Genomic DNA, 19,275 nt, shown 5'->3' on the forward strand with positions numbered 1-19,275 from the left:
TCGTTCTTTATTGTACTCAAAGTAAAAAAAACTCTCCTTAATATTTCTGATGATTTCTGATGCCTGACTGTGTGAGTCCCATCGTATTCAGTGTTAAATAAATACACACAAGTGGCTTTGAATACACTTCAGTTTGTCTTTTGGTTTGAGAATTTGCAGGTGTGAATATAATACTTCCCAATCTTTAATGTTTTCAAAAAATAACTGATTAAGATAAATAAATGTAGTAGTAATAATAATAATAAAAATATTATTGTTATTATTATTATTATTATTAATAATAATAATAATAATAATAATAATAATAATAATAATTTATTTATTTCTATTTAACATTTCATGACAGTGGTCACCCTCTCACGTTTCAGCCAATCACCCACCACCTGCCTCTTGAACTAATCTTAAACTAGCAAACTGTTAGCTAGTTAGCTTCCGGGGTATGTGTTAAAATAATTCACATAAATGAATGACTTTCTCTTAAATTTTATTTAAATCTGTTGACAACAAACAGACAAGTAAACAAATAGGACTGAAAACATATGAGGTTACTATAGAAGAGGATTAGGACCATGTGAAAAATTAATTTGAGTTCTCAGTTTAAAGTCAGAATTCTGGGTTTAAATACATTTTTCCCATGTGGCCCTAATCCTCTTCCGTAAGTCACTTTCTAATGTCCGTTAAACATGTCTCCTTGTGGAATAACACAGACACAACAAGCATATCTCCAAATGTGCATGAATGAAAACTAAGAATCCAATCAATCAGTAACAACAGGATGGGATGTTAACAAACAAACAAAAACAGTATACATTCACTTTTGTAGGAAATTCAGAAAAAAACTTGCTTAAGGCACTTTTTATGGAAAAGAAAAAAAATGCATGGACCGGAACAACTTTTGCACATAAATTAAGATGATAACATCAAACTAAACACCATAAAACAACTAAAACTAACAATCACAAACAACAGTTCTTTGGTTTCTACTTGTGTGCCACAACTTTCACTGTAACTGCTGGACATCAAGATGAAAATCCAGTCTGAAGGCAATCTGGGTCATGAACAGATACTGTAGATCTAACTGAAACTGCTTTATCATACCTCTATAAAAATATAATAAATAATCTCTGCAAGATTGAACAATTTCAATATGATCAACAAAATGTTTCTTTTCAATATTCAAGATTCAGTTTATTGTCATTTTTTTGTGTATTTGCATACACAAAAAAATGAAATGCTCTTCCTCCCAGCCCACAGCAGTGCAACAACAACAGAAAGGATTAAGATATACTGTATACCTAAAAAATTCCCTAAAAATGATAAAAACATAAATCCCAAGAGAAACAGAAACAAAAAAAGAACGAGCAGTTAGCAGCACAGTGAGTTAAAGTGCATTTAGAGAGAAGTACATGTCTCAGTTGGATGTAAACAGCTCTTGTGTGTCAACGAGTGACTGATGGGGGAGTTATAAAATCCATTTTGCTGTCCAGACACATTAGCCAGCATGATTGTTGGAACTGCCCGTTTGTATGGGTTAGCAGTTAGCCTAGCTTGCACTATTCCACGCCTGCCCTGCCTCCACGTCCTGCCACACTGCTTTCGATGTTTCCTCTCCAGTGCAGCTTGAGGCAAGGCTGTGGTCTTCTTTGGGTCCACTGGGTGTAGCAGACCAAGAGCGCTCATCTGATTTAGCTCCCAAAAGTCTTTGTTACAAATGTCCAAAAGAAACTGATGATCATAGACATATTTCCCTGCACTCCACACAATGACACAGACATAGACGTTGACATGGACAAAGACACTGCATAGTAGGAACTAGGAGAGGCCACTGCAAATGTTGCGCCGCCATCACACCAGTTCATGGAGAGAGAGAGAATACCACCAACAAGGACCCCTTCATTTCACCTCTTGTCTTCACAAAATAACTCTTCTGTTAGCTTCCTCAGTGCAGTTTCTCCTTTGGAAGGTTGGTAACAATGGCAGGTAGCAGTTAGCAGTTAACAGCTAGCTAGTTGTTTTGATTAAAAAAATATATCCAAAGATGATATCTCCTCTTCTGTTCTTGCTGATTAATGCTGTTACCTCTTTTTTAGGGCCTTTTCTGAAGATTATTTGAAGATTATTTTGCAAAATGTCCCACTTTTTAGGTCCAAGTTTGAGATGTATTCAGGTGCTGAAACTCGCTCTCATAACACGTTAATATAGCACGTCAAGAACAAAACAACAGACATAAAAAGGGTTTCACACTGAATAAGCCAGCAGAAATAAGACAATAACTCAAAGTATCCCTTTAAAAAAGGGTTTGCTGATACTACAAGTTGTGTGTTAATCTCCAGATGCACTGCTATGTTAACATCAGGTTTCCACCCGTCTTCAAGACTACATGGTTAAGTCATCGCTGCTACAGAGCCTTTCTTGTCACTGAAGAAGCTCCTAAGCAACATGACTTGACCGATGCCGATGACAAACAGCAGAACGGTTTCTCCAACTGACCAGTAGGTAACCCGCTCTAAGAGGTGCTCTGCCTTTGTTCGGTCTTGTGCCTCTCGTAGTCTGTACCATGTCTGGGATTCAGCCACCACCTTCAGGATCTCATGAATGGAGACACAAGTCGACTCCAGCTGAAAGAAGAAAGATCAACGCAAGTTAATCAAGAGCAAAGTAATGGCTTGGGGCAAAAGTTACGGTGGAAGGTGGGTGTCTCTTTTTCTCTCTCTCTCTCTCACACACACACACGCACACGCACACGCACACGCACACCAGACTGACTTGTGCCCACAAAACTGCTTCTGAATTCACTTCAAATTCCAAAACTTTTCCCAGGAAGTCCAGGATGTACACATCATACTATTCACTATTCAAATGGTAACTATTTCTAACTTATGTTTTGTGCAAAATTGAAATGGACTGGTTGTATGTATCTGTATGTGTCATTTTAAGGGTACTGGTATTAGTATCACTTTCGGGGTACTGGTATTGGTACTGGTATCACTTCAGGGGTACTGGTATTGTAATTTTTTAAATGATACCCAGCCCTATACATCATGTTGAGACTCTGAGTCAGAACAAGTCTGGTTCCACCTTGTGGACTTAATAAAAAACTGTCCCTCTTCTGCAATAATGATGGAACATTAACAGTGTTTCTGGACTTGCTCGTCTCATCTCCTGATTAGTTAGTACAGTCAAGTAGACACATTATCATCAGATAATTTTTATAATTGTTTACTATTTTGTAATAATCACAAATGACATGATAAATAATCTATTCTGAGCAGATACTGTATGAAAATCCAATGTCTCTTTAACCAGTTTTATCTTGCATGTGAAAATATGTATAATGGTTTTGTTTATTTTTTGTTTGCCTAACTACAAGATGCCTTTTCAGACAAAACAGAATGAGCAGCAAGGCCACAGAGTTTTGAACGCCTTGTTCCTCATGTATAAGTTCCTCAGACGTACCTGAGTCAGTGCCGTGGTTCCAGTCATGCTCGGGAGGAGAGGTTCCTCGTCACCATGGCGGAACTCCAGATACACAATTTTGTGTGTAAACGTGGAGAATTCATTGCTAAAGCAGACCTTGTAGACTCCCTTCATAGCTGTAGTGTGAGAGAAGCTGTCGTACTGCTTCTTCTTCTCGTTATACAACACATTGTTTTGAGGATCTGTGACAAAACAGTCCACATCATAGTTCCCTCCTGAAATCACCTAAAAGAAAAGAAAATACAAAACACAGATTAAAAAAAAGCTGTGTGTGAATGACGTGAACAATGACACACCAAGATAGTAGAGTGCAGTTGTAACATATGTTTAGTTGTAACCATCAGTTTGTAACATGTTTGGGCTGTGTGGTGCTGAACTGACTGAAACTGGTTATGCAGCAAACCAGGTAACACTGGCTGAGATAACATTTACCAAACCATTGACTCCTCAAACTGAATCTGAGTTTCTAATGTTTACTGCAGTTAAATGAATTAATGAGGATGTCAGCTGACTTACCAAATGACTACCGAACTAAAAATGTAAAACATGTATTAACTTTAACTTTGCGTGTTCCTCCTTTTTTTTTTTTAAAAAAAAAAAAAGGAGACAGACACTACTTAAATAACAAATGACAGAGGGCAGCGTCCTGCAAACACACAGACTGAAGTGATGAAGCCTGCAGAGTAACTTACTTGGAAGTCAATGTCGAACTTCACGTCTTTCTCTAGTTCCTCGTAGAAACACTGTTTGTCATTGTCGGGGAGCTCAAATGTGAGCTCAGTCCCAAACACCACAAACACATGGAGCAGCAAACAGCTCAGTCCCAGGTACAGCATGCTGAAGGCTGAAGTGAGTCTTCCTCAGCTTTGGTTGCAATGATGATAACAGTTTTGTAGCTCTGACGTGGCGCGAGCACGAAGAGCTTCCGGGGTACTTTTTTTTTTTTTTTTTTGATAAAAATTAGCCAAGTGTTACCAAACGTCAAACATCATCATGCATAGGTCTTTAAAACTAATCTATAACATTATATAAATACACTATATAAATACGATATAAAATAAAAATAATAATGAAATGTTAACATTTGTGTTGATTTGATTCAAACTTCCTGATTGCTTAATAGTGACACATATTATTTTATGTGAAGTAATTCACCAGGACCGGTTGTGAACAGTGACTGTATATAAATATGGACGACGCGTCTCCACTTCCTACCGCCATCATGGATGTATGACTGCTATGTAAAAGTGAAAGATATATTTGGGTCATCTAATCTAGTGGGGAAAGAAATGTTTTGCCTTCTTCTATTTCGTGATGACGATTGCTCATGAGCGGAAGTAGGGGCCTGGTGTACGCCAGCAGGGTTTTATCCTCGGTTGTCATAGCAACTGATACAGTACATGATATAACAATTTTGCTTCTGTTAATAATGTGAATTTAATTTAGTCAGGTGAATTAATCTCTCACACAGATTTGGTAATCTAATGTAGGCCCCACTGACAGCACAGCAGTTTATCTGCAAAATGTGGCATTTAAAAAAATATACAATCTCATTTACACCATTTATAAACTACTGGAACTACAAGAAATTAATCAAGAAAATAAGGATTAAAAAAATGAATTTTCTTGAAAGCATTTTTACAACAAAAACAACCACCGAAAGGAACATGTGGCATTAAAACAAATGTACAGGTTTATATGTCTTATTTACACAGTTTATATCATCATTCATATCATATCATTTATGTGTCTGAAGGTCTTCCAGAGGGAGACAGAAGTTAGTAAGGTTATTCTGAAATATTTAAATATTCTTCTGTTACATTTCAATCTTTTCAATCTCAAAAAGTAAAAAGAGCACAACCCAAAAAAGGGTTGTGCTCTGGAGGCTTCAAGTTTCCACATCACACTTGTATAAGTTGAATATTGGACCATATTATCACATCTCGCTCTCTCTTTTACTCACACATCCAGAACATTGTAATCGTGATATTTAGAGGCTGCTATTCTTAGCTCTTTGGCATCACACTGTACACGCTCATTGCTACATTGATACCCCCCCCTCAAAAAACACACACACACACACACACACACACACACAAAAAAAAGACAGACCAAATGTTTGAAAGTTCATCTGATTAAGCTTTTACTCTGACACATTCCCAATAAAAGCTTTAAATATCTAAAAGTGGACTCTAAGGAGTTTCTTATTTTCAAAATATATCTCTAAAAGTATGTGGACACCCAGAAATTAAACCCATAAATGATTGTTGAACATCTTATCCACCACTGTAACAGCCTTCTCATTTTTGAGAAGGCTTTAAACATTATTTTAGAACCTGGCTGCAGGGATTTGTTCCCATTTACCTACAAGAGCATTAGTGAGGTCCAACACTGAGGATACTGTACATGTTTATTAAGGGAGACTGTGTGGCTGAAAACAGGAGAAGTGAGACTTTTCCTATCTTTAGTGTTTCATATATGTGCTCTATTCCTAGATCCTTCCACACAGGGTTGGAGTAGTAGTGGTAGTAGCAGCAGTAGCAGTACTCTCACATCATGATTATGATGTGAGAGAGTCAGAGAACAGATCTCTAGACCAATCACATACCTTGCTCTCATCATCAAGCAGGTAACCATTAGATCCATCCAAATTCTCCTCAACTGTTGTGATTTTATCACACCCTGCTGCCTCACTGTCACATGGCTGACTAAAGACACGATATCCTGTTTGTTTCAGACCTCTTGATGATGACATGAGAGTTTGATCCAACACAATTCTTTTACAATTAACTCCATCTGCCTGCTGCTCCTCCCACGTGCAACTGCTGCTATTATCAGTCTGCCTTCCTCTGGGTTTCACGCACGGTTGTGTTTTAGCAGCAGGAGTAGGAGGAACAATTACTTCATTGTCCTCATAATCACACAGAGTCACATCACAAACACTTGAGTCACATTTGTGGTTTGTCTTTCCTCTTGACGCCAAGGTTAGAACCCCTCTCTGGATCGTCAGGTGCTGTGAGGCCAGCAGATGGTGTTTATGCTTGTCAGGTTTCCAGAACCTCCTTTTTTGGGTGAATCTGTGGCTGCGTCTGATGGGTGTCGTACCCCACACCAAGTTTTCTTTTGTAGACTCTCTGCCACACTGGGGCAGCTGGTCAGCACTGACGCTGTTTAATTTACGAGGAAAAGATGTGGTTTTGGCTGGCTTTTTACTGACCAGTTCAGGCAGATTTCTGTAAAAAGCACAAGAATCTTGCCAGTTAGATCGTGAACTGAATTCACTCAATGCCAAGGTGCTGTATGAGGAGGCAGGTGATCCTGAAGCATCAGCTACTTTTACAACGGGGGTGGACTGAGAGGAAGGGATGAAGTCAAGAGACTGATCTTGACTGTCTTGTGGAATTAAACTGTCACAACTATCTCTGCTGAAGCATTTATTGGTCTTTGGTTCCCGTCTGTCTGGTGTTAAAGGTGGGCCTTTAGCCCGCCTTTCACTTCTAAGGGACCTGTTAACAAGTGGGCAAGCTTCTGAGGTCGTCCTGACAGTTTCTGCATGCATGTTAAGCATCTTTGTGTTCATATCTATTGGTGAGCTACTGAATAGGTCTGCTGAACAATTGTAGACATCCCCTTCAAGCTGCTCTTCTTCATTGTTTTCAGAAAGAAGAGAAACTGCTTTCTCATCCTCCTGCTTACACTCATCAGAACAAATGTTGCTGGCTCGGTCCTGATATGTCTCGTCAGATAAATCATGTCTGTCACCTCCAATGTTCTGTGCAGTTGTATTAGTGATGTCCAGTACTTTTTGTGAGTGAATTTCTGTCATATGTGTGTTACTCTGACAAACAGAAATGGATTCACTTGATAAGTTCTTGTCTTGCAATCTTATTCTAATGTTGTTTCTTGCTGTTTCTCTTTGATATTTCACATTTAGATGCAAATCTGTTTCACTAACTCTGTCAAAATCTTTCTCACACAAAAACTCTGAGAGACTCTCAGAAAAAGGTAAATCCTCCCAAGCCACGGAGCTTGATAAAAATGTTTTGGTGAGTGTTCTAGTAGTGCATCCCTTTGCCTTGGAGCTGAGTGATAGATCCTTTTTATGGCTAACTGGGGAGGGACTGAACCAAGTGTTCAGGATGGGAGCGTTTACGACAGCTTTTTCAATGGATGAGTATGGGTATTTGGTGAATGATGGACTGTTGTAAGAACTGCTGTTTAAGGAAAGAAGGGATGACGGCACTTTCTCCTCTTTGACACTATGATTCTCCAGACAGCCTCTCTGTACATGACGTGGTGTTTTGTTGTCTGTCTGTTTGCTGTTCTCATCTCCACTGTCCTGGGTACTGCAGCCTTCCTCCTGCTCTGCCGATGAAGTAACTAGTCCTAGTGATTGATCCCATGGTGGGGTGGGAGTAAGGGTGCAGTCTTGATGCTGAGATCTAGAGTGAAAACAAAAGCAACTGTTACAAAATGTAACAACAGTGAACGATTCATCCAGTGACACCACCTGACACTGGAGATTTACATGGAGAATCTCTGCTTTTCCTTCAATATCCATAAAACCAATCAAATACTGCAACTTGTTGGCTAAAAATGTGGTAAAGAATTGAAAAGCACATGTGAAATATAAAGACAAAAAGCATGTAAAACTATTCTTGTTTTTACAGCATATAGGGAGTAGCAACAGAAGACTTACAGAGAGTTATTAAATATAAACAGGACCGGCACTTTGAACTGTCTAGGGCTGTAGTCAACCAAAAAAAGTCTTGGTCGACTAAAATCATACATCTCCCGCTGCAGGAAATAATGGATTACTCCTGGAAAGCTATTGATGTAGCACTTTTCTCCTTATGAAAATAACACAGAGATTATTCGACCAATGAGAATTTAGTCGGACGAGAGCATATCGACCAACTAATCGACCAGTCGACCAGCAGACTACAGCCCTAGAACTGTCTAGTTACAGACAGCCTTGTTACATTTAATTTGTATTTTCTCACAATCCAAAGAGCATTTTCAAATGAGGAAAACTTTTTGAGGCACAGTTGCAAATTCACTAGTCATTCCAGTGATTGTAAGAGTGCTTGTAAGAATTTTATGTTATATTTACTTTTTCCTTCTACCTGAGTGAGTCTCACTAATTCCCATTTATTTGTAATTTGTTCTGGCCCCCTACAGAGCCTGCTCTTGAAATAAAATATTGAGCATTATTAGATAAAAGCAATAGCTCTCAATATGTTCTTAAATTCATTACCTTTGCAGTGACTGGGAAAGAAGACCTGAGGCAGAAAGTGTGGTATTATTGAAGCTGCTGGCTGAAGAATGATGAGGAGCCATCAGCGGGACTGTTGCTGGGGGTCTGTAGGTTTTGCTGTGATCAGTGGATTCTTGCTCATATTCTGCTTTCTGAAGAAGGATCCGATAATAACTAACCACTGAGCAGCCTCCCAGGCCTGTAGCTTTTGGGAGAATCATCTGACTGGCAATGAACTGGACCATGTCTGTACTGTTGGAGCCATTCGGAGCACGCCCTCCTAACCAAGGCCCACTTTCTGTTTCTGCTACCTGTGGGGCAAAGACAAGACCAGGGAAGGTTGACATCAAGCAGCCTAAAATACAAATGAAATTTAATAGAATACACATTTTGAACATGTTGTTCAGTCTCAGATGGCTACTACACTGTTCTTGACACAGCATTAATGTACGGTACAACTACCCTGATGACAGAAATCAGGGTTACTTCAAGGTGTAATTGTAATATTGTCACAACTAAGAGCTGTTTTTAAACTACAAGTTTGAGATTTCATCAAATATAAAATTGCATTTAAAGGTGAGGGTCAATTCCAGTTTCTTGGAGACTAAAAATTATTAAAAGGGAATTTTGAAATCTTAGCAATTAAAGATCATATAAAATGAGGTAAAATCAACAACATTTCTTGATGTTTGTTGACATGTCATACAAAACTTGTGGGAATAATACAAACTAACATTTATAAAATAAAAAATGTCTCTCTCCAATTTAAGCCTTGTATCAAGCTGATATTCAACAATATCATGCTTGGTATATGCCTAGCATAACCAATTAGGATAATCCAATACCCAATGAAGTTGTACCTTTATTCCAAAGATAAAATGTCTGCCAATGAAACAGTCCGTGACAGCCTTCACCAACAAAGTGGATCTGGTTGATGGTTCAGTTGGTCCTTCCAAATTCTCCACCAACCTACAAAATTACAGACACAATAAAAATCCAAACTGCTTGTCACCAAACTGATCACAAGTTGATCTTTTTAAATGTACCACATTAAACATGGGTAAACTTTATTCCCTGTGACAAACACAGGGTTTCCTGCAGTGCAGACCACCTCACCAGAAACAAACACTCACAAACGTCAGAAAAACGTACAAAAATATACATTTTTTTCTGACTCGAAACATTAACCTCCCGAGAAACACATATTTAATTAGTGTCACTGTTGGGTCTATTAAACTAAACTGAATCATGAGACAAGATGCATCAAAATCCGGTTGACTTCACAGAGACTTGTACTAAAGTAATGTTAAAATGCATCAAAACCAAACTTGTGTTGAACATACAGTCTAAATGTTCAACTCAGAGAATAATGTGATGCTTCAGATACAGAGCAACATGACTTCACTGCTGAATTAAGAGATTACATTACGAACTAAAGTGTCAAATTCAATCCAAACAAAAAAAAAAAACAAACATACAATATACATAAAACAATTCATGCACGCAATACATTACATACAGACATGTTGATGGGAGTTGTTTGACAGATCATTTTTTGTGCTCACCTCTGTAAACCACTTGCATGAATGCCAAAGAATGGGTTCAAGCTATTGCCAAATACTGTTACTCCAAATATACTCTTGTCCCGGGTTACCCTCAGTGACAGACGGTATCTGTAATCAACCTGTTCCCTCAGACAGCTGTAACCACACCTGGAGCATCTGCATCTGTGGCGGGTAGACAGAAAAGGCAGGTGAAGGTGAGTATGTATTAGTGAGAGGGAGGGAATTATACAGTTAGCTTTAATTAGCATTGTAGCGGAAGGTAATTTATCTAAGTTAGCTGACAGTTACATCAATTCATTTAGGGGTTTAAGCTGATACAGCCTTTATGAATACCTCTATATGAAGTCGGCAGTGAGACGTAACGTTAACTTGTATTTTTTTTTTACCTCGTCGTGTCCTGCTGCTGCTGAACATCAATCCTTGAGAAGCAGCCTTTACAACACGGATAAAACACACAGGTATCTTGCAGAGACAGCACAGCACAATCCACCAGAGCCCGTCTAACAGACATTTAGTCTGCCAGGAGTTGAATCTGAGGAGCAGACACTCGGCTGCAGCTAGCTCACGTTTAAATTAACTTAACTGTAAAGTAACGACAGTAACTTCCTTACCAACGATTATTTCTGAACTCACAACGAATTTCTAACTTGCCACCAAAAGTGCTCTTCTCCGTGTTGTTTTGATTTGTCGGCGGTTGGCAGCCAGCTTGTAGGCGCAGTATCGCCTCCTACTGGTCTGGAGGACGTGAGGCGCAACACCGGGTCTCTAATAAAAATATTATACCAATGTGAAAATAAGGATCAAACTAAATAAGATTTAAAAAAAACGCTTCTATTGACACGTATTTCACGTACATATAGAGGTAGAGGAATAATTATCAAGTGGACATGGGATGAAAATCTGGAAAGGGTATTTATATCTTTTTGTTTTCTTTCTTTTTCCACATTCGACAAAAATTGTTGCGCTAATAGCATACAGACTACTTTTTGCATCCTGTGATGCATTTCTTCACCTTTCACTGATGTGAAAATTACAGTTATGTGACACCTATCAGTGATGCAAAATGAGAAGAATTGATTAATGTTTGAGAAAGCCCAAAATGACGTCTTCAAATGTCTTGTTTTTTCCAAAACTCAAAGATATTTAATTTACTGTCATAGAGGACTAAAAAATGAGAAAATATTCACATTTGAGAAGCTGGAATCACATACGTTTTGGAGTAAGTTTAACTCTGAATATTGAGGAGAACAAATCAGCTTTCTTTCAGCTTCTGGGGGAATCTGATGTCCAGGCAGTTACAATTATGGGAGGTGACAAATTTCCATAAGGACAATCACTATATCTACTTTATAACTACATTATAGACAATTATAGTGTATATGAATAGTAGTACCACAGTGCACATGTGGTATCAAAGGTATATTTAAAATATATTAATGCATATAATTAGTGGGACGTTGTTTTAAATATAAGTTTCCATTATAATTAGTTGAGTACAGATTTGTATTTGCACTTCTTGCATTCTTCCAGCAGATGATGCTGCAGCCGGACAACCCTACTAACATCTGTGTCCCCCTGGAGGAGCTTCCTCCTCCAGGGGGACACAGATGCAGGATGTGAAGCAGGCCCTGCCAAATAACCCCTAGGTCCTTTCCATCAGAGTCAAGCCAAACAAAGGAGCAGAGATATAAACTGAGTCTGAAAAAACAAGCAGATTTTTAAATTATATTCTCTAAACCTGTGAATTAGTTTTAATGCCACATGTTGTTTTTATTGTAAAAGAATCTTTTTGAGAAAGTTCATTTTTAAATCCTTATTTTCTTGTTTATTTTCTTGTTGTTTCAGTATCAATATAAACTGTGTAGATGAGATAATCTATTTTTAAATGCCATCATGCTAGTTCATCAAATGAACTGTGTTACACCATACAGTAGGTGTTACTTAACACAATGTTACAGTTTTGTTAATTGCTACATATTTGTTGTGAAAATTGGAAAAAGGTTTTCAAACACCTCCAAAAAACAGCAAATATGTGGTGTACAGAAAATGTGTGATGTTATGCAGAAAAACAGAAAACCAGTTTTTTTAATAAATATATTCTGATTTCTTTTAAATTCAAATATTTTGAACAGATGAATACTTAAATTCTGGAGCAAAGGACTGAGATCCACTTACTTAAATTTCTCCTCCAGTCAAAAATGTGTTTTACTTATTGTTACTTAATTTGGATGTTTGACTTTCACTGTGCAGCGTTTGACACTAGATGGCTGTTTTCACATTCATCTGCTGAAGGGGGAGAAATTCTCTGTTGCCACCTTAAACCTGATATTAAGATGTGTATCTATGAGCATTGTAAAATCGCAACTAGTTTGGAGCCAATCCTGGCCCAGTATGCAGCCTCCAGTGCACAAACTGTACACTAACTTTTCAGTGAAGTAGAAGACATCTGACATCCAGCAGTTAAACTTTTAGAATGAGAAATATTTGCATATCCGTAGATCCACTCGTTTTTCAGTGAGGGAGGAGTAGATGTGCTTGATTGAACTCAAACTCATATAAACATATTGAAAGCAGAGTATTTTTATATTGTTGTCACTTTTACTGAAAGATTCAAACTCGAAACTTGCTTATAATCAGTATGTTGTATGTAACTGGGATACAGATGTACACTCTGTTTACCTATTTGTTCATTTGAGACTAAAAATCTTAACATTTGCCTAAAAAAGCTGACCTAAAATGGTTTAGAGTGATTTTTTTGTTTTTGTCTGAAATTCAAAGTTGTGGTTAAAAGTGTAGACAGCCTATCAAGCTGAAATTGAAACAATAGAGTATTTATTGCTTTTATATCATTTGCTACAGTATGAGGAAGTTGTTCAACATTTGCAACAGTTAGCCTCAAACAGATGACTCATCTCTCTTACCTGATGACTGAAAGAAAATGATCATACAACCTGTTCCCATGGGTTTAATTTAGTGTCCAAAAATGATAAGTTTAAGTTATTGGCACCTGAGGCTGTGTGGTTCACTTCTGGATGTTGCAGCCAGACATTAAAATAAAAAAAACATCTCCATTTCTTTCCTTTATTTCATTGATTTAATTGTACACACAACCTAAGGTTACATCACAAGTTACATTTGGTCATTTGTCAGACTTCATCTGCAAGTCAAACCACTGGCTGGTTGCCATAGTTACAGTAATTCTGCTGGGTCCCAACACAAACATGTTAAAATACGTTGTTCCTTACACTAATTTTCTTACTTTCTCTCTAGGTGGAAAAATATACAAAGTCTCTGTTTTTTATGGACCATAAACTAGTGTACATCATCTATGAGAAGATTTGTCATTTATCTCTGAGTTTTGCCATCGATATGTATGGTATTGATAAATTAAAACCTAAATGACAATTTGTAAAACTGTGACAAACTGTAAAATTATTTTTTGCAGAAAAGCAGAATACAACTGTTACAATTATCATTTTGCAACCTGTGATTGCATGAAAAACATTTAGCTACATAGGTGTGACACTTAAAAGTATATCTGTGTTTAATCTATATTTAGGTTCATGTCCAGTCAAAAGGTTAGAGAGGTGAGTTTGTGATCAATATGTTCCCAGTTCAAAGCCACTATGTTAAGATTCTTCCTAGACTGATGACTTGTTTGAAACATAATCATGAACATCAACATCAACATAATGATGAGAACACATGATCCCTTGATGACATGACAAAATCCGCGGCGAATGACAAGTGTAACCACATCCTTACAGAAACTGTGTGTCTTATGAAATTCTTGTGAAATGTTGGACTTGGTTTACCACAGAGGTGCTCTGGTCAGCACACCCTTCCAGCTGTGAGACTCTGCCACCTGCAGCAGAGCAGGACAGTGTGTTTAAACATGAAACTGAAAAGTAATGGCATACAGCATGAAACACAAAGACTAGAAGAATACATTGAAACATCCCTTGAAAGTGTTTTTGTGACTGTTAGACTGCAGTTAAATGGTGGCTATAAGTTCATTAATTAGGCTTGTTAATAAGATTATTACTAAAATTAAAAGTGTTGTGAGGACGTCAGCTTAGATACGTAAACTCCTAGACAAGGTTGTAGCTGAGTGGTAGGAAGGTGCTTATTAGTCAAACACATAATAGATGCATTAAACCACAACATCACAACAGAAGGACTTTGATGTAAATAATACTTGTAATTAACAATACCTCATAAATGTTTGCCATGTTAGATTTTCACCTACAGATTTTATTCACTCAAGCTCATGTAACCATTGTACAAGCAGCAAATACAATAGCAACAAAACAATGAAACCCAGCAGGAATAAAGGGAGCATATGGGTAGAGCATTATTCATGAAGGCACTTATTTTACATTTAACCTCTGGCTTATCTGACTTTAATAACAAATGAAACTTAAAGCAGTAGTTCAATATTTTGGAAAACAAGTCATATTCACTTTCTGGCAGAGAGAAGGTTGATACCATTCTCACTCAGAATTGGGAAATAAACTTATTTCCCCATATTGTAATAATTGTTGTTTTTTTTTAAATTCAAGCAAAATGTGGTTATTTCTGCCTAATCCTTCATATCTTCCAGTCACTTTGTTGATTTAGCTGTTGCTTACCCTAAATTGTGTTTTTCACTTTCAGTCTGATATCAGATATACAGTATATTCGTGCACCTGCAGGTTAGGTGTGTGTGATTTGATCTCGCTGGAGCACTTTTAGCTCTCTTGCGCTGTTTCTGTTGCTTTTATATTTGGGGCTAACTAATGCTTTTAATTGTGTTTAAACTTTATGTCTCTTGTCATATAGAAGTGTCAGTAATTGTGATTAAGTTACTCTGTTACTTTGTCTACTGTCTATTGATATAAGATATCTGTCTGTTTATTATGTCTGAGCAGAATGACTCACCTGCATTCTCTTATGAAGAAACCTCAACTTCTGGTTAAGGCATTCAATCTCCTGAAACAGGACAGTCATGGTCAGATGGATGTAGAGGCGCATATGATTCTATTGTAATTTAATCGTAACATAAACTACAAACTATATCTAAGTGACTATAGTTACACTCATGAGCACGGCTGTGTTATATGGAGTTATATTTGTGCCTCATTCATTCCTGAGTGTGTGGTGGGACACTTTGAGCACAGAAAAAGACTTTTGCAAGCATATTTGTAGAGAAATAATTATCACGCAAAGAAAAATATAATGTGAGTAAAAAAAAACTCAGTAAGACTTTGTGAGCACACAGAGCAGATATGTTGAGGGGGGAAGTTACAATATGTGGATAATAGCAAACACGTAAACAAATGTATTGAGCACAGAATAGATTTGTTTAATCAAATTAAATTATTCTTTGTGTGATAATAATTTCTGCATGAAATCTGCTTTATTTTCTTGCAAAACAATCTTTTTCTGTGCTCAAAATGTTCCATTACTCACTCAGGAATGAGGCACAAATAGTAAAACTCCATAGTATGTGTTACGGTTAAGACTTTGTTCACTGTAATGTTGAAAGCCTGGAGGAAAGTTCAAATACCTGGTTTAGTTTTTCATTGTGCCTGCGTTTAATCTGAGGCAGAAGGTCTTCCAGTCTCTGAATCTGAAATTAAACATGGAACCTGAATGATTTTATAATTGTTTTTGTTTTATTTTTTTAATCAAATTACAAAGTTACATTTTCATTTCTGTCAGTCATTTCTTTCTTTTGTCAGCCCATACAGACTTCCACCTTGCAAAAGGGGATCTACTTATATTGTTGTCATGGAGATTTTCTGAAGTAGATCATCTCCTCTTGGACACTTTAAAACAAACCAAACTGCTATTTCTAAGAAGTGCACAGTTGATGTTGTAGGAGAATTTGAAAGAATCATTCACTTTGCCAAAGATGGGAATTTTACCGCACAGTTGAATTTCTGAACTATTACCAAACCACTAATGTTGTTGTTGTCTCATTGCTATGTGCTGTGTCATACCCTCCTGTCAATAGTTTGTAGCCTGGTCTTCATGGTCTTGTTGATCACAGTCATGGGAATGGTCCTGGGTTTGGGACGCACTAGGAACAGAAAAGTCACAACCATCAAAGAAAAAAACACTAGTGTTTCACTAAAGTAAGGCCTTAGAAATGAGTTTTACTAATGAAGGGAAACGTGAATGACAAACACACATCGCTTCAACATAACTGTGAAAAAGTACCACATTTGTGTTGCAACTACACTGTGTACTTTAGCAATACTTAATACAAAGAAGAGTAAAATATTCAAGTGTCAACAATAATAGGTGCTTATGAACATTTTTAGCTTAGGACAGATTTATAGTAGTTTGCCAGGTACTATGATTTGTGATACTGTGTTGCTTTTTCTCTTCTGGTGTCACCTCAAAGTCTATTGCAATCCATTTTGGGTTGTAACTAAACTAGAATTTATTATTCTTATTTGCATATAAAAATCCTGCACAGGTATTGGGGAAAATATGCAATCTTCACACATATAAATAGGAGAAATGGGACGTTCCTGTAGATATCATATAGCATATAAAACTGTATTTTAGTGATCCAGTGTTGATCAAGTTGAGTCCACTCTCACCATGCTGAAAGGTCTTGGCTACCTCAAGCACATAAGGCCTGTGATGAAAAACACACGTTACCAGTTGACACAAATGCTAAATAAATGCACTGAATAGACATACAGCAGATTATGTACCACCAAGAAAAAATAGAATCTTCTAATTGTCTTAATATGAATTTGAGGAATGAAAGACCTTAAATACATCAGTATATACAGTATTTACAACAACTAAAATCAAACACAGATGTCACATTTACGAGTGTTCTGAGTTCACTATTGGAGGAAGCTGCTGTGAGTCTGACGTGACTTACATGTGTTTGCTGTTAGCTGGGATCGAGCTGTTCAGAGGAATCAGACAGCCACGGTGGTTTCTTATCTACAAACAGACAAAAGCAGCCAGTGATCCAGCTCACTGTGTTTTTAAGGATTCTCACCTCATATCGATAGTTTCAGGACTGTAGACATGCAGTATGTGTTTCCTTCAAGCATTCTGATACACGCCTACAACTTAAACATGAGGGCAAAGGACTACCTTGAATATAACATCTGAAGAGTTCAGGCCGAAGGTAGTGGTGATGATCTGAAAATAGATAATATAAAAAGATGTAGTATCAAAATATATGACAGAAATAACAGCCAGAGAGTTTCTGTTGTAAATAAATTGGCAAAATAATCATAATAACTAACAATAATAATGATGATAACAATAAATCCAACTGAAAACAGGATCTTAACAAAATATGTTTTGTAAAGGTTTCAAATACTGGCAAATAAGTAGTAAGAATGACAACAAATGGTTATAGTCCAACCCATTCTCAACACATTAAACCCCCTCTGACTTTTAAATGTGAAATCCATCAAAAGCCAAACAGGCTTCTGGTATGACTAACACTCAATACTCTCCCCCAATATACTGCGCAGGGACAATAACAAACACACTTGCACACCTGTATGATCATGGGGATCTCAGCTGCAGGAGGAAGGGACACTTCTCGAAGAGCCACCACTCTGTCATCTGCAACAGATACAACATGAGGTGGTCAAAGCTGCTAATAAGTCACAGCGTTTATAACTAGTAATTAATGTCTGTATTCATTGTTAATTAATCATTTTCAAAAGGCTTTATGGATCAGTTATAAGCCTTTATGCTGACTAAATGTTAGGTAGCCATGTTGTGAAAAATCCCTGTAACTGGACACTTGATTTGCCTTTTTAACTCTTTAGTCGATCAGATAGACTGCTCCAATGGACAGTTTGACCTCTGACCTTCTGGAAAAGAACTGCAGGGCATCTGAACAACAGCCCATCAATTAACATTAACAACTGCTGGCTTGGTGGATTATAATAAAAACCCTTATCAATCCCCTTTTAACATTTGCATGATTTAGTAACTTTTGCAGAAGGATTATGACCCTTTATTGATGACTTTATTAACACGCATAACTGCAAATTGATAGTTTATTGCCATTTATTAATGTCACCATTTATATCTGAAGATTTGAGCATTTATTAATGACCTCACTTGAGTTATTCTTAATTATGGGTTATATCTGATCTATAAAGCATTAATTATGTGTTAACCAGTAAAAAGCCATTAGTTATCATGTATAAACTCTTTATGGGATGTCTCAAGTGGTGTGTTAAATATCAGTGTCATGAATCAGAAAGTTGCAAATGCAAACACACACAGCAGTCAAGGAGCAGCCAGGAATCATTTTGTGTTACTGTAAGCAGCAGTCCAACATTCAGACTAATCAGCCTTTTCATTTCCTGTTTCACTCAGTGTACAAAATCTGAGACGTGGGCGGCTGCTGCAGCTAATAACACTCAACAGTCAAATGCAGCTGCTGCTGTCCTTGGAGCGTGTTTGGATATAATCTTTACAGACAACACCTGACCATTTTCTGGGTAAAAAGAAAAAAAAATCATGTTTTAATAACGTGTTGTGTGAATTTACACCATGGTCCGAGAAAAAGATGAGAACGTAATCAGTCTTCAGTGGGTTTAAGAGGCTGGTTGCCATGGACACAGACGCACGCACAGACTACATCAGTGGATGAAAATTAATTTATCAGTCATTGGAAAGTCGAAAAACTTGCAGAAACCTACGAACCGTTTTCGTCAAGCCGTCTCAGAGCGATCCAGGTCTTTGATAAACGTGGTAATTTGTCTAAACTGACGTTAGACATTTTAATCCTCCTTCTCCTCCTCCGCAGCAGCGGTCCTCTTCATGCATCCATGCAGCGGCCAGACACGAGAATACACGCTGCATCCGGTCAGGGACTTTCAGAAGAAGTCTTTTTACGTCTGCAGCTTCACGCCAATGTGCCTCATATCAGGTGTCTGTGTGTGTGAGAGGTGTACAGCAGCAGAACAAACCTGACACTTCCTGCTACTTGCT

At 37.5% G+C, this 19,275-nt stretch overlaps 3 protein-coding genes and 1 long non-coding RNA gene across 4 annotated transcripts; 1 reads left to right on the plus strand and 3 right to left on the minus strand.

Annotated features, from left to right (window-relative positions):
• Nucleotides 1-467: 467 nt before the first annotated feature.
• Nucleotides 468-4,378, minus strand: LOC122974042 (transmembrane emp24 domain-containing protein 3-like). The gene is made up of 3 exons (XM_044341920.1): nt 4,170-4,378; nt 3,457-3,702; nt 468-2,618 (listed from the first exon to the last, which is right to left on the minus strand). The coding sequence occupies exons 1-3, from the start codon at nt 4,311-4,313 to the stop codon at nt 2,385-2,387; spliced, it is 624 nt and encodes a 207-aa protein (XP_044197855.1). The 5' UTR covers nt 4,314-4,378; the 3' UTR covers nt 468-2,384.
• Nucleotides 4,379-5,008: 630 nt separating this feature from the next.
• ddias (DNA damage-induced apoptosis suppressor) lies at nt 5,009-10,981 on the minus strand. Its single transcript, XM_044341640.1, has 5 exons — nt 10,686-10,981; nt 10,300-10,461; nt 9,595-9,703; nt 8,735-9,045; nt 5,009-7,919 (listed from the first exon to the last, which is right to left on the minus strand). The coding sequence occupies exons 1-5, from the start codon at nt 10,808-10,810 to the stop codon at nt 6,038-6,040; spliced, it is 2,589 nt and encodes an 862-aa protein (XP_044197575.1). The 5' UTR covers nt 10,811-10,981; the 3' UTR covers nt 5,009-6,037.
• LOC122974173 lies at nt 10,408-12,406 on the plus strand. The gene is made up of 3 exons (XR_006400252.1): nt 10,408-10,493; nt 10,728-10,757; nt 11,830-12,406. It is a non-coding gene; the product is annotated as an uncharacterized LOC122974173 (long non-coding RNA).
• Nucleotides 12,407-12,507: 101 nt separating this feature from the next.
• On the minus strand, nt 12,508-19,217 carry si:zfos-1056e6.1 (uncharacterized protein LOC107988029 homolog). Its single transcript, XM_044342050.1, has 9 exons — nt 18,988-19,217; nt 17,822-17,889; nt 17,407-17,454; nt 17,186-17,250; nt 16,893-16,930; nt 16,284-16,363; nt 15,848-15,910; nt 15,220-15,270; nt 12,508-14,164 (listed from the first exon to the last, which is right to left on the minus strand). The coding sequence occupies exons 1-9, from the start codon at nt 19,061-19,063 to the stop codon at nt 14,111-14,113; spliced, it is 543 nt and encodes a 180-aa protein (XP_044197985.1). The 5' UTR covers nt 19,064-19,217; the 3' UTR covers nt 12,508-14,110.
• Nucleotides 19,218-19,275: the final 58 nt, after the last annotated feature.

This window comes from Thunnus albacares, chromosome 1 (assembly GCF_914725855.1).
Source record: "Thunnus albacares chromosome 1, fThuAlb1.1, whole genome shotgun sequence".
NCBI lineage: Eukaryota > Metazoa > Chordata > Actinopteri > Scombriformes > Scombridae > Thunnus > Thunnus albacares.